Source organism: Chamaea fasciata, unplaced genomic scaffold, assembly GCF_029207755.1.
Source record: "Chamaea fasciata isolate MVZ Bird 193981 ecotype frontalis unplaced genomic scaffold, bChaFas1.0.hap1 SCAF_19, whole genome shotgun sequence".
Lineage (NCBI taxonomy): Eukaryota > Metazoa > Chordata > Aves > Passeriformes > Sylviidae > Chamaea > Chamaea fasciata.
In genome coordinates this window covers 2,522,135-2,537,428 of record NW_027094104.1, presented here as the reverse complement: position 1 = coordinate 2,537,428, position 15,294 = coordinate 2,522,135, and the positions used below count along the sequence as shown (strand labels likewise).

Sequence of the window (15,294 nt, the reverse complement as noted above, 5' to 3'; positions counted from 1 at the left end):
TGTCTTCAAAGAGAGGAAGAAAAGGGGGCATTTTCAGCAATGGATCAAGGGGCACCTTAATTGTGTCTCAACCTTGCAGCTCTTCTGTGCCACCCCTTTATTTCTGATGTGGCAGTGCAGAAAAAAAAGGAGCCCTTACTTGTTACAAAATGAAGGCATGCACGAATTTTGGTCCTCACGTAGGCGAAGAGGGGATAATTGCCTTTGTGTTAATTTCTGTCTGTGTGTTTTGCTTGCCAAACCTTGCCTGCCTGCAGTGGTGTGAACTTGTAGTGCGTGGGGTCGTGGCAGAATAAATTGGTCATGTGGGATCTTGGTTTGGTTGAATTTCAAGGTGTCTTTCCCTCTAAAGTTGTTTTGTTATATTAGTGTTCATGGGAGATGAGGAGTTAATATGGATTAGGAATGGAGCAGGTAGTCCAGGGCTCCCTGGGTTGGTCTCTTGAGTTCTAAACTTCAAAACACGTTGTTGAAAGTCTGGGGACTGGGGCAAAATCTGCCAGTTTTGCTCCAACTTTTTAAACTTCCTGATATTACCAGAAGTTTGGTCGCATCCAGGTTAAGGTCTGCAAGATCATTTCACTGCATATAAATAGACAGTTGTCCAGAGGTACATTAGTGCCACCTCAAGAAATGTGGGCCACAGCACGTATTTAGCTTCTTAAGCAATTGTTTTATTGTTAAAGGCATAACAAAGCATCAAAAAACCACCCCAACTCCACAGGAACACAAGTGTCATAAATTATCAGATTGGACACTTGCAAACTGTGATATTGGGAACAAAAGCAGCCTAAAAAAAAAAAACAAACTTTGTTTTCATAATTGCAGTACAAAAGCTTCAGGCATAAATACCCATTACAGTGAATCATGTAAAAAAAAATTAGAAGTGAAGCAGGTTTGGTGAGGGCAAGCAAGGGCTTTTCAGGGTGCTTTGTGTGAGTTGCATTTGACTTCTTACCACCGCTGTTAGAAAGCAGCCAATAAACCAAATCTGAAATGCTTCTAGCAGTGAAATTTTGCCTGGTTTTGTGTTTGTGTGCGTGTGTGTGTGTGTGTGTGTGTGTGTGTTGAAACCCATGGGCACACAAAATACGTGAGAAAGGGTCAAAACCAGGGAGGAGGAATTCCTTCTTTTAGCTCTTCCTGTTCAGAGTTCTCCTGTTGGCCCTGTTGCAGCCAAGTGTGAGGTGGCACCCCACCGCCACCAGTCGAGTGTCATGGTCCATCCCAACACACAAAATTAATGCAGTTCCACAATTCACTTCCTTTTCTGCTGTAACTTGCACTCATGTTCCTTAAGCTGACTTTTTTGAAGTAAGATGTGTAGAATTCCATGTATGAAAACAGAGTTCCTGTGCAACCATCTTTGATTTGTGAGAAGGAGAAAATATCCCGAACGTGTCTCGGCTTCGTCCTCCACGTTGTACCAGTGTTCTTTCAAATGTAACTGTAATTTGCATTCAGGTGCCATATCTTAATAATTCTTTTGTTATCCTAATAGTCAGTCTTCAGTCCAGAGACCGAATAGGCACAGGAGGACAAGTTGTGGATTGCAGTCGGTTGTTTGATAACGATTTACCAGATGGGTAAGCTTGACCTCACTGTGATGAACACACAAATACAGCTCGTACAACAGACATGCAATAGTGGGAAGTCAGTGTGCAAATAAATTATTTTAAATCTTGCTCTCAGAGTTTTGCAGTTCTGCCGGCTGGGGTGCACGGAGCAGTTGAGAGTTTGACTGTTGTCTTGTCTGCACTTGGAAGAGGGGAGGTGACATATGGAAGGAAATGCTTTGAAAAATAACTTGTCCAAGAAAACACGTATTTCAGATTAAATCACAGCCAGCAAAGTGCCTTATGCATGCAGTAGTTTTGTCGCAAGGAAGTGATCACAGGGCCTGAGTGTCCTTGTGCAGCACCATGCAGGGCTGTAGATCCACCATGATAAACATGGATCACTTCTTCTTCATGCACCTCTTAGTGAAGAAAACATCACTGGAAAAGGTCATGCAGCCCAGGTTCTTGCTGTATTTACCTTCCAAAGGCTGGGTTTAGGATTCTGGTTTGCCCCTGTGAGAGTTAATGACATCATTATCACCTAAAACAGTTTTGCAAACACAGGAAAATACTCTGGTTTGGGTTCTGGTGCTGTCAGCAACTTCTTCAGAGCAAACACAGACTTTCTGAATGTGATTCTTGGCAGGTAAAGACAGGAGAAAATGAGTTTTCAGAGGATGAATTTTGAAATGCAAATCATCATCCTAGTCTGTAACAGCGTTCTTTTGTTAATTTGGAGTCCAGATAAGTCAAAAACATTTTTGAAAATGCTTCTAAATTTTCACTTCAGAATGTCCCTTGCATAAATATTGCTCACTTCATTGTGTAACTGCAAAATTTGCTGTACAGCCTCGTGTATTTCAGGGTGCATACTTAATAATAATTCAAAAGTCATACGATTTGAAGCTGACTTTTTAATGAAAGCAAGTAGTGATTGAAGGTGCCATGAAAGCATTTGTTAGAATCAGTGGTCAAAAGAAGTTAAATGTATTATTCAACATGTTTCCAAGAAGTTTCTTTATGTGGCTGTTTGTTTGGGTTCAATTAGAATTCAAACCATTATTGAATATGAAGGTGTGATACTGTTAATGATGTGCCTGGTTCCAAGGGAAGAATATGTTAAACCATTTCTGAGTTCAACTTTCAGTTGTTTCCTGTCACCTCGTTCAGCTAACGTGATTCATAGCAGTGTTAAGTCTTCCTGAGCTGGGCATTTCTGTTGGAAACGTTTTGTGCCCTGGTTTCCTGGAAATTCCACTCAGTGCCTTATCTCTGGCTGTGTGCACTGCAGGTGGGAGGAGCGCAGGACTGCTTCTGGAAGGATCCAGTATTTAAACCACATCACGCGGACAACGCAGTGGGAGCGACCGACACGGTGAGGAATTCCTCGGGACGCTCTTGGTGGGATGCAGTTTGATAACTGAGCAATTCCAAGTGGCTCTCACAGGGCGATTGGTTTGTTCATTCCTCTGCTCAGTCACTCTGCACAAGCTGAATGCTTTCCTCCTTTAGCATCCTTCTCCTTCAGTCCGCCTAATATTTAACTCAGGAGATCATTCTGACTGCTTTTTCTCCTGCCCTAGTGGTGACATCTTTGCTGTCTTGTAGAGGTGCTATGGTAGAGCTCTGTAAATACGGACATTACATTTTGCTGTCATCCTAAGGGGTGCAGAAGTGAGACCATGGGTAGGTGTCAGACACGGCTCTGTGACCACGTAACCCAGAGCAGTTACAGCTGACTGCTGCAGTGTGTTTGGGAGTCGCTGTGAGCACTTCCTCTGAGCACTGTAGGTGTGTGTTGTGAAGCTGTTCCTCAGGCCACTTCTGCTGTTGCCTGTGTTGCAGGCAGTGTCGTTGCATTTTTTCAGACCCCTCTGCAGATTGTCTATGCCTGCAGATATTCTCCCCCATTTTCAATATCATTCTGGTCTCTGCATGGATATATTTGATTTCAAATAATCCGGACTGTTAACACTGTCAGCTCTGATACATGTTTGCCGTTTCGGAGTGAACAGCTTTTTATTTTCCTATTTCTTTTTTTCCTGGTATGTTGAAATACCCATTCTAAGCTCTAGGCATGGTAGAAAAACAAATGCAAAATGTATAATTTGCGTTGGGGATTTCTTTTGACCTTGTCAATCCCCCTTTAACCCATTTAAAATCCTTTTGAAAGCAGCACTGAGATACAAAATCAGACTGCTCAACGTCGCTCTCATGAGCAACTGCTTTTATTCTTGCTTAGCCCCTTTTCACCATCCTCCTCATAAGTTAGAAGGAATGACAAGGCCCGATCACTTCCTCAGCCCCACCAAGTGGGAAAGTTTGGAGGTGAGGAGGTTACTGGTTCCTCCGGTGGGCGCAGAGCAGGAGCTTCCTGCTCTGGTTAAGGTGTCCTGCTGGGCAGGTCACTGAGGTGTCCCCAGAGGTGTCCCCAGGTGTTGCGTGGCCCGTGTCCATGAGCACTGAGGTGTCCCCCTGTCCCCAGGCCAGCGTCCGAGTACTCGAGCCCGGGCCGGCCGCTGAGCTGCCTGGTGGACGAGAACACTCCCATCGGCGGCACCAACGGCGCGTCCTGCGGGCAGGCGGCGGATCCGCGGCTGGCCGAGAGGAGGGTCCGCTCCCAGAGGCACAGGAACTACATGAGCAGGACACACCTGCACACTCCTCCCGACCTCCCTGAAGGATATGGTATGGAAATCAAAGGGGTTCGCTCCTGGGGGTCTCAGGAGACGGGGAGAATGGGTTGTGTCTTCCCGTGTGTAAGATGCTTTTCATTCCTTAGTTGAAGGCAGTCGGTCTCTGTGAGTCGTCGTGCTGCGTTTTTTTGTTCTTACGTTTATTAATTTGTCTTGATTCCGCAGAGCAAAGGACAACTCAGCAAGGTCAGGTCTATTTTCTGCATACTCAAACTGGTGTCAGCACGTGGCACGATCCGAGAGTACCTAGGTAAGAAATGATGGAAGTGCCCTTCATATTTCAAATCAAAATCATTTAAGCAGTGCTCTTCTCCAAGTTTTCTCTGTCTAATATTTCTGATTCTTGGCCCCTAATACATTATTTTAATATGTCATTCATCAAAGTGAATTAGTCTGTCTTCCCCGGTTCTTCAAGTTGGTGTTGTGATGAAAAAACAGAAAACCAGGAAATAAATTATAGTAGTGTTGTGAAACGGGTGCAGTTCACTGATTGAGGTTTCACATATGAATTAGAGCCAAATCCAGATTTTAGTACTCTGCAACAGAACGAAACAGTGGAATCTGAACACTTCCTAAAGAAGTTCCATCGTCATACTTCAGTGAAAACTGGGTTGGATTGAAACAAACTGCTTTTCTGTTGCAATTATCTCAACACTTGGGAGAAGATAAATCCTAAGTCTTCTAAATGCAGCGTCCTTATTTACACAGTATACGCGTACATACTGTTCATGAATGTCCATGTGATTATTGCTGATGTGTTTGTAGGGAAAGGATGATACTGGAAATTATTGGTAGCTTCTTTAAAAAACCGAGAAATCCTGTTGTAAGTGATAAGAAATCCTGTTGTAAACACTTGCCTCCTGAAGTCCACGAATGGTGGTGAGAGAGGTGTGTGTGGTTTGAAATTGGCAGCCTGTGCTGGCATTTGTGACAGCCAGATGGACTCCATCAGTTGGTGCTGGTGTTCCTGTGTTCCTTCTCATGGAAATGGTTGTCCCAGGAAGGATAGAATGCCTCAAGGCCACACTTGATTGTTCGTCGAGTTATTCTTTTGTTACCGTTTCTGTGTTGAAGACCATACCTCTGCTTTGATGCGCTGCATGCAGAGCTGGGGCTGCAGCTGTGTAGGAAGTCAGTGACTTGTGTATTATATAAAGGCTCTAAAAAAAATAATATGAACATCTAATCCTTAAGTTTGGGGTGTGATACTTCTGTGTGCAGTCTAAGTCAGCACTGCCCTGAGGTGTGGCAGCACAAACAGCAGGAGTGTCTCTGAGAACGAGAATTGTTTGCATGAGGATAGAATTTATGTCATTTCGAAGGAATACTGTGTTTTGAGGCTAAGAGCCATGTAGTCGGCAAAAGGAATCCCAGCAGTACAGCAGCAATGTGTTCACAGGGAATAGCAGCAGAAGGTCAGTCCCAGAGCTTCATGTTTCCATTAGTGGCTTCTTTGGAATCCCTGCAGTCTGCACCTTTTAAGGCATTCTGTCCCTTGGCTCTTTCCTCCCTCAGCTCCCGTGATTTTGGGAGAGCTGAACACCTTTGGGAAGAGCTGCACTGGGCAGTGCGAGGGGTCTGAGGTGTGAATTGCATCCCTGAGTAAGCAGTGCACATTTTTGGAGACCAGCTTTTGTTTTCAGCGAGGCTCTGGAAGGAATTTACATCTTCCTAATTTCAGCAGAATTTTTCTTGAGACCCATTGAGCCACCTCTGCATTGCTCAGGGCAGAGCTGAGTCATTGTTCATCTAATCCTTGATTTGAAACAGTTTGTTAGAGAGCTGTTTGCTTCCCACGAGCTCATGGCGTTCTGGGGCAAAGCAGCCAGTGCCATGCACATCCCATGTGTAATTCTTCATGGAAAGTACAGAAATACAGTTTTGTTTTGTGTGAGTTTCTGAAGTGTGATTCACAGCTTCTTACGTGACTAATGTTGTTTTAAAAAATGTTTTCTGTCAGAATTGGTGCAAAGCTGCAGTTCCAGTTTGACAGATATGGCAATGGTCTTTATTTTTGTTTGAAGCCTTCATTAATTTAACAGCTGAAGTTAGTTTGTACAAATGAGGGTTATTTGATAAGAACGTCTTTCCCCACGGCATGTGTCCTGGGGTGTGTGTTTTTGCTGTGGTGGGCTTGCACCTTGGGAGTAGAGATTCCAGCCGAACAGATCAAGTTTCTGAAACAATACGTTTTCTCAGACTTCATGGAATTGTTCTGTTACATTTACGCTTGTTTGGCTCAGAGGCCAGTTGCTGAGGTATTTTTCATGTTATATTTGTTTTCACAGGGATCTTAGCAACATCAATTGCGAAGAGCTTGGTCCGCTGCCTCCTGGATGGGAGATCCGCAATACGGCAACAGGCAGGGTTTATTTTGTTGACCATAACAACAGGACGACGCAGTTCACCGACCCGCGGCTCTCTGCAAACCTGCACTTGGTCCTGAAGTGAGTCCGGAGCCTCTGGCACGTGTGGAGGGAAGGCAGCGACTCCCAGGGGCCCTGGCTTCGGATCGGGATGCACTCTGCCGTTGCAGGAGCTTTAAGGAGTGATTCTTGGACACGCCACCGGCTTACTCTGTTTCAGGGCAAAGATGAGTTTGGTTGCTCCTGAAAAAGTCTGCAGGAGCGCTTAGGCAGGAATGTGGCTGTTGTGATGCGCAGGGGGAGGGAGGCAAGTGCTCTCTGGTGGGAAAGATCGGCCCATAGATTATTTTTTTTTTTGCTAACAGCAAGAGAGACACTTTGTTTTCTTTATGCTTCATTCTCTTTTCAGTTGTGAAGAACTTATTTTAAAGTAAGAAGTTACGTGTAACCAGTGGTGTGAAATGCTGATGAGTCAGGAAAGGGTGCACAAGAGCCCAACTATTCTCCTGGAGTAAAGGAGAAATAACTCAGCTCCTGCCTCCAGTTCTAGAGAAAGACTAGTTGATATGATCGCAAAATAAGGCCCCGATAATTTAACTCAGATTTCTTACAAAAGGTTATAAAATAGGAACCGCGGGTTTTTTGCCTTCATGTTTTGATATCATCATTTCATCTCACGGTTTTAAAAAGAGAAGGGGAAACTCAGAAGAATTCTGGCTCGTGTTTTATTCCCTAGGCACTCATTACACACTGGGGATTTTCTACTAAAAATGGAAACCAAAAAGCAAACAAATATTTCTTTTTTTCTCTCGCATTTTTTTTTCTCTCAGACGGCTTGACCGCGGTACTTGGGAGTTTGATTCTATTGTTTCTCCTGCTAACACCTTTTAATACTCTTGGGAAACACCTGTGAAGTGTCGAGGAGGTGTTAAGTGGAAGAAACAATGAAGGGTTGGTTAGATGGAAAGCCGGGCAGCCCTGGGTGAGGAGTCAGTAGGAGGAATAGTCCTGGAAGGAAGTGAATCATTGGGAAGAAAAGCTGAAGGAAAGAATAATGGGAACGAGCAGCGAAGAGACAAAGCTGAGGAGTGGAAAGTCATATCCAGGAATCCAGGAGTCAGCATGTCTGTTACGCATTACACAAAAGCTGTCTAGCCTCTCCTACCCAATATACACTTGAACCTCGCATCTCAAGAGGGAGAGGAGCCTAAATATCGAAAATACGTATTTTGTTTAGAGAAATCATTGGCTTTAAATGTGCGTGTTACGCGACTTTAGTGAGCCGCCAGCATCCAGACACTTTGGGTGCTTTTTTTTTTTAGTTTAAAACAAATCACTACTCGTTTTAGCTGAATTGAAATTGGCGGTTTGAACGTAAAATGATCTTGAAAAGAATCCGCAACGAAGGAGCATGTTCATGTTTGAAACACGGAAAAGTTCCTCAAGTCAATTCAGGTTGAGATATTTTACTTCAAGAAAAATTTCAGAACTGAAAGTTTGGGTAGTTGCTCTTCGCTACAGCAGTGCAATTCTGAAACTGTAGAAAACTCAGTGAAGTGGGCTGTATTGGACAAGCTGGCCTTCTCAGGTGGGTTTATTTTGAAATGGCAGAAGGGGCACAGTAGCCAGTTCTACATGGATTGTGGAAGACAGATAACAGAGCTACCTTTGTTAGCTGGAAAATCCAATTTGACTTTTAATTTCCAGAATCACAGAACCATTTAGCATTTATTTCAACTTAGAGTTCTCCTACGGTGTGCTGAAGTTTTTCATTTGTCCATCTGTCTTTCATTAGGAAAGGATTTCAGAAACTCACCCAACAGTGTCATCAGCAAAGTCTGCTGCCTGATAAATCATTGTTGGTGTTTATTCTTTCATTACACCAAACAGGATGTGTGAAAGTTTCCCCTGCTTTGAGCCCACCTCCGTATTTGTTCTTTAAAAAACAAACAAAAAAAAGTAGTTTGCCTTAGGCCTGTCATTTTGTAAATTTTGTAGGAATTAAGTTTAAACTTCGTGTGGGATGGGTGTGACAGAGTTTTAGGTTCAAAGGCATGAGAAGAAGTTTACTCTCAGTGATACCTACTTTTCTGTTGAGCTGAGTAAAGCCATTTGTTCTTCCAGTTATGACATTGTAAGTTATGAAAATAATCAGACTTGTTACCCAGCTCTGTTCTAGGACATTGGCCGAGAGTTTGTGATAGTTTTGGTAAGTTAGGGCACCTGAAAGTATTTAGTTGTATGCTTAAAGCGCTGTGTGGAATCAAGCATAGCCACTCAGCTGTGAAAACAAACTGAGAAATGAGATTTAATGACTTTAAGCACTGCAGATTGTTTAGCTAAAGCTGCACTGGTTATTTTTAGTCTAATCTGGAAGATGGCGTTTTATTTTTTTCCTCCTAGTACTTCCTTATTTTGGGAAGCACTGGGAGGAGAAAAGTAATGGTTTCATTTGATGCTGAATTCATGCTCGTTTCAGAGATTACTTTTCCTCTAGGGGTGACTCTGTCTAGCTTTGTGCTTGGGGGAACTGTGACTTTTTACCCTTAAAGGTGGTTTGGAGGGGTGCTTGTTTTAGGATATAAATATGGCCTTCCCTGGTAGTTCTGTACAAGGAATATTTTCACTTAGTCCTCCTTATGGAATTAGAAAATTCAGAAGATAGAATAAGGATTTTGCTTTAATTTGTGTATCAAGTGAACGCAGTTTAAATGAGACTCATATTTAAAACTAATCACAAGTGAAAATGACCATGCACCTGGCACAAATGACATAGAGCCACAGCCAGTGTGTGTCGAAATTGTTACAATGATTTGTGTTTTTCTGGGTGTCCCTGTGGAAAAGTCTGGAGGTGAATTTTAGTTGGCCAGGAGAGTTTTCTACTAGGCCTTGTCTCAAAACAGACAATAGGCTGAAATTATGTAATACATTAAAAGAGTGTTTGCTTCCATCTAATATTTTTTGATCTTTTATATTTAAAAAAAACCCCTCCTAGCATTCCAGTGGAAAACATTCTGATTTGTAACGTTTCTTATTTATCCAGTAAATGTAGGGTATTCTCATGTGCTCCACAGAGACATGATATTCTTAGGCTTTAAAAATGCAGTTTTTATCCTGTGTTGCTCGGGAAAGCCATACTAAAGAGCTATAAAAATATCCACTCACTGTGGACAAGAAACGACACAGAGAGAACATCTCTGCAGCTCAATCCATTTACTTTTCCTGGGAAGAAGTCAGATTTACAAAATCTCTCAGACCTGCTAGTAAAAATACTTGTTTATCTGTACCAATTAGTTCCATGTGAACTCCCACATTCCTGTGGTCCAGACTCGGCCAGGTACAAGGGACAAGGTCCTCGCCAAGCTGCCAGCACAAACATCTTTTTGTAAGCTTACTCTTTTCCAGACAAGCCATTTAAAACAGACTATGGTATTGACTGGAGATTAGAGGCAGAGTGTTTGGCAGATCCCTGAATTTTAAAATGGAGGAAGGGGAAAACACGCAAAGGAAATATGGAAATGGTCTCTGAGAAATTCAGTGTCAGCAGCTTCGCAGTAAAATTGTATGGATAATACCTTATTGTACGTGCTGTAACCTTTTGCATACTTTGTAGAGTAGCGCTAATAGAAATAACAAGCCCTAAAAACAACTGATAGCTGCCAAGAAAGACAGAGCCATATGTCTTTAGTCAGGACAAAATCGCTCCGAGTTTATTCTTTACCGGCCCCAGACGTTTTCAGCGTAATCACAGTAATAATCGCAGTACATTGAAAGCGGTCTAGGTACAAAGCCTGGACGTGTAAGGGGAGAGCCGGGGATGGATGGCCGTGTCTCTGAGCAGGGGATGGATGGCCGTGTCTCTGAGCAGGGGATGGATGGCCGTGTCTCTGAGCAGGGGATGGATGGCCGTGTCTCTGAGCAGGGGATGGATGGCCGTGTCTCTGAGGCAGCTGTGTGTGTTTCAGCCGGCAGAACCAGCTGAAGGACCAGCAGCACCAGCAGCAGCAGCAGGTGGTGTCCCTGTGCCAGCTCCCGGACGAGGCCGAGTGCCTGACGGTGCCGCGCTACAAGCGCGACCTGGTGCAGAAGCTGAAGATCCTGCGGCAGGAGCTGTCCCAGCAGCAGCCCCAGGCCGGCCACTGCCGAATCGAGGTCTCCAGGGAGGAGATTTTTGAGGTAACTCGAGATTTGGACCCGGTTCTTAATGGAGGGGGGTTGTTCCTAGCTGTGTATGGGAGTTGTTCACCTAGATGGAACCTGGAAGGCTGCAGTTGAAACGGGGATTTTACCACGGTGAAGAGGAAGCATTCCAGGGGATACCGAGACAGTCATGTCATTTAAGTAGATGCATTTACCCTGTAGAGATGAACTAAACCAAGGAAGGCTTTCTTCGTGGCTGGAGATGTGCAGCCTGTGTCGGGGACTGGGGAAGGAGTCCCAGCACTTCATGTTTCTGAAGATCCTGTCTCACTTCTTCCTTGTATTCGGGAAGCTGATGACTGTTTTAGAGAGGGTGTTACAAAGGTGACTCTGAACTATTATTAGTGATCTTTGAAACAGTGTAACTTCAGTAAAATTACTACTGAATAGGATTCCTCTTCAGAGTTTGGATTTCTTATCATCAGTCTGAATTCTCTCCCCAGAATCAGACCAGTTTTACATGGTCAGAGATGCCCACAGTGGGGTCTCTGCGTTCTGTTTTGGGGCCTGATTCAGCAGAATCATTCTGTTGTCTTGACTAAACCCAGTTATAATTCACTGGCCTTTTCTGGAGAGCAGTCTGTCCTTCTGAGGAATCCCACCCATCCCTGTTGCATTTTACTGGGATGGCATTGCTGATTCCATTCTTAAGGTTCTTCCTGTAGGCTGGCACGTGTGTTTTCCCCAGAGTACAAGCTCCACTGTTGGCTTTTCAGGCTGCAAAAACCAGGAGCCCTTATGGAAAGCAAAAGGAGTTTACTGACACAATTTTTTTAATAAATTATGTGAGAATGAGGGAGTTCAACCCTGGAAATTTAATGGGAGGTGGTTTTTCTTATCTTCTCATATTTTTATTTGACAAGTGTTATCACATTTGGAGAAAATGAAGAACCAATCTGTGGTTTGAGAAACTAATGAAAATCTGGAAAAATAATATCCCCTTTAAGAGTGTCCCCTTTGGACTGGGAGTCTGAGACTCCCTTCACTTCCAATACACAGCAGCAGCTTTTGCTCTGTAAACAACAGTTAATAAAAGGAAGCGTTGTGTGTTTACAGGAATCCTACAGGCAGGTCATGAAGATGAGGCCAAAGGACCTGTGGAAACGATTAATGATAAAATTCCGTGGGGAGGAAGGCCTCGATTATGGAGGTGTTGCCAGGTAAGCAGTGGCTCCTCTGTCTCCTCCCTGCACCCAACCCTGCCAACAGCCCCTGTGCTCTGAATCCTGAGCCAGCCCAGTGTCAGCCCTGCTGCTTTGACATTATTCTCATTTATATTTATTTCTGTAACAGATTAAACGTCAGAAGAATGTATGGCTTTAGGTAGTATTTTAAAAGAAAAACTGCATAAAAAACCCCTCATTTATTGGATGTAAAATGCAAGTTACACATCATGTCAAACATCTGTCACGTGTCAGAGGTTTTGGTATCTATTAAAATTGACTTATTTTTCTTTGGTTAGTGAAGTTTGGGTAACTGAGAATATATACCACTAAATACTTGGCTTTATGGCACAGTTTTAACCAAAAAATTTGCTTTATTGCAAACTGTCACTGCTGTTTGAAGCAAAATGTTAAAACTCAGCAGCTGGTGTGCAACTTCTGAGGTTATTTTTCCCTTCTAAAAAAATGACACGCCCAGTTCTCAGACCATTATTTACTGATTTGTGAACACATAATTAGAACTTGAACTATATATCCATTACCTTAAAGGTGGTTTATATCAAAAGCTTTGATTCCAACCTTTATATTCGGGTGAATACATAATGTCTTGTCTTAGTGTGTAATGGATGTAGGAGAATCACAGTCAGAAACTTTCTTGGAAATAAGTAACGTGAAGAAAAATCTTTGAAAGCTGGAAATCCATCAGCTGTCAGGTGCTGTGTGGTTATCGGGCCAGTAAAAATAATTCTGATTTTAGCCATATCTCAGCATGTTCGGAGAGAACTTCCTTCACATTTATAATTAATAGTAAGATTTTAAAAAATCTGACTCTTTTGAAAAGCTTCTCAGTGTAGGAATGCATTTGTCTGTCGAGTACCAATAAGTTATTTTATTTTCTAGGGAGTGGCTGTACCTGTTGTCCCATGAAATGTTGAATCCATACTACGGGCTCTTCCAGTACTCCCGAGACGATATCTACACCCTGCAGATCAACCCCGACTCCGCCGTCAACCCGGTAGGGAGGTGCCTCGTGCTGTAAATCAGGGTGTTCCGACCACAAATCAAACACACACCTGGGCAGGCTTCAACACTCAGGAGCCAAATTCTTACAGTTGGTACAGCTGGACACTGAATTTGGACAATTATATGATAGTTTCTTTTTTTGTTCTTTGAGCAAAGAAAGGTCTCAAATGTGTTCTTAATTTTCTGTCAGATGTCTGTTTATGATTCCTTTGGGAGAAATTCGGTTTATTTTGGTTGTTACTTGTACTCCCGGACTGGAAATGAAATGCTCAGTGTGCCGTGCATGAGAACAAAACAAAACTTCTGCACAGGGGTTTTCTTCTTTTCCGGGTGTTGAAATTGTGTCTCGTGCTCAGCAGTGGGGGTCTTGCTTAGCTGAGTGGCCTTGTCTGTGCTCTGTTGCAGGAACACTTGTCCTATTTCCACTTTGTGGGCCGGATCATGGGGATGGCTGTGTTCCACGGGCACTACATTGACGGGGGCTTCACGTTGCCTTTCTACAAGCAGCTGCTTGGGAAGCCAATTACTTTGGATGACATGGAATTGGTTGACCCTGATCTCCATAACAGCTTAGTCTGGATACTGTATGTACTCTGTAGGGCGCCTCAGGATGTTAGAATGCTGTCTCTGTTATGTGATAATGGTCCTAAATCCTGGAAATAAGGTGAATTTTGATCTCCTGCTCAGGCAGATTTAAGAAATATCTTTCTTGCACAATTCAGCTTCTTGAAGGCTAAAAATGCTCAATCTACCCAAATTTTGGGGGGAGGTGTGTGGAGTTCATATAAGTTTATTAATTTTACCTATTATTAACTGTAACAGGTTATTAAAATATGACATTGAAACTTCGATAAAAGTTTTAAAATGTAACATAGTAAAACTGTATGTTCACCTTCTGCTTCCAGGCAGGACTTTGAAATGCCACTGAAAAATGAAACTGTGCTTCTGTCAGATAGAATATATTTGCAGAATATGTTTTCCCTCAGTCATTTGCTGCTTTCTTTGCACCAGTGAGAACGACATCACCGGGGTCCTGGACCACACGTTCTGTGTGGAGCACAACGCCTACGGGGAGATCATTCAGCACGAGCTGAAACCCAATGGCAAAAGCATCCCCGTGACAGAGGAGAACAAAAAGGAATATGTCAGGTACATCAGCTGCTTTTTCCAGGGTGTTCTTTTTCTATTTCCTAAGGTGGGCAGGAACCATTAGTCGTTGAAGTAGCGTTCGGTGTCGTGCTGTTGGGTTTTGCCGCAGCGTTGTGCAGTGCTCTGGTGTAATCCCGTCAGTGGGGCCGTGTTTTGGGGCTGGATAAATCGCAGGTTTATTGTATTTGAATACATCCTCCACAAACCCAATTTGCACTTGCTCGCAGACTTTATGTGAACTGGCGGTTTTTACGAGGAATTGAAGCTCAGTTCCTGGCGCTCCAGAAGGGATTTAATGAAGTAATCCCACAACATCTGCTGAAGACATTTGATGAGAAGGAGTTAGAGGTCAGTGCACCGGTGTTGTGTTGTGTCGTCAAGTGTAACGAGGCTCTGGGAGCGGCGGGAGCGCGGCCGTGTCCCGGCAGTGCTGGGGTGCCCTGACCTGGGGTAGGGGCAGGGCGAGGGCTGAGCAGCCCAGGGGGCACCGTGGCTCTGCGTGCCCCTCCCGGGAGAGCTGTGGGAGTGTTCCTGGAGCTGGCAACTCACAGCAACTGCACAAGTGGCTGCAACCCCTCCCCTGTAGCTCAAACCCCACTGAGCCTTCTGCGGACCTGCAGCCACCTCGGGCTGTGTCACTGCTCCAGCAGAGTCCTGGTGCAGGCTTCTCACAGGGCACTTTCCTCACGTGAAATTCAAGGCTGCCAGAAGAACTGTCTGTCACCCCCTCCCACCACTCCCTCCCAGCCCTTGGTGCACTGCCCTGACTGGTGGCAGGTGCCTGGCCTTTGGCAGAGCTCAGATTTGCCAGACTCCATTGGCCCAGTAAAACCAGCAGAAGGGGAGGTGCTGTCACAAACAAGTGTGCTACAGAATGTCAGGACCAGCATCCAAACAATATCCTCTGAAGGCAGATCCATAGATCCCAAGCTTGCTTTAAGCTGAAATGTAATTGCAGTCTGTGGAGCTGAGGGGTGTGCCATGTAGAATTCCACAGGGAGATTATTCACGTGTGCTTCTGATCCCTGGGCTGGAACGTCGCTGATTGCTCCTCCTTTATCCTGAATATTCTCCCTCCCAGCAGTGAGCCAGCCATGCTGCTAACCCAGAACCATTTTGCAGCTGTAGAATAAGAAAG

The 15,294-nt window shown here is 44.1% G+C and overlaps 1 protein-coding gene across 1 annotated transcript in view; it reads left to right on the top strand.

The window, feature by feature from the left end:
- The window catches only part of SMURF2 (SMAD specific E3 ubiquitin protein ligase 2), a 57,933-nt gene that overhangs the window by 38,093 nt on the left and 4,546 nt on the right, over positions 1 to 15,294 (top strand). Inside the window, exons 6-16 of the mRNA XM_066200335.1 lie at positions 1,502 to 1,586; positions 2,851 to 2,934; positions 4,045 to 4,247; positions 4,421 to 4,505; positions 6,544 to 6,702; positions 10,587 to 10,797; positions 11,878 to 11,981; positions 12,885 to 12,999; positions 13,413 to 13,591; positions 14,019 to 14,156; positions 14,384 to 14,504. Of these exons, the coding sequence (XP_066056432.1) occupies positions 1,502 to 1,586; positions 2,851 to 2,934; positions 4,045 to 4,247; positions 4,421 to 4,505; positions 6,544 to 6,702; positions 10,587 to 10,797; positions 11,878 to 11,981; positions 12,885 to 12,999; positions 13,413 to 13,591; positions 14,019 to 14,156; positions 14,384 to 14,504 (1,484 nt within the window). The remainder of the gene's footprint in view (positions 1 to 1,501; positions 1,587 to 2,850; positions 2,935 to 4,044; positions 4,248 to 4,420; positions 4,506 to 6,543; positions 6,703 to 10,586; positions 10,798 to 11,877; positions 11,982 to 12,884; positions 13,000 to 13,412; positions 13,592 to 14,018; positions 14,157 to 14,383; positions 14,505 to 15,294) is intronic.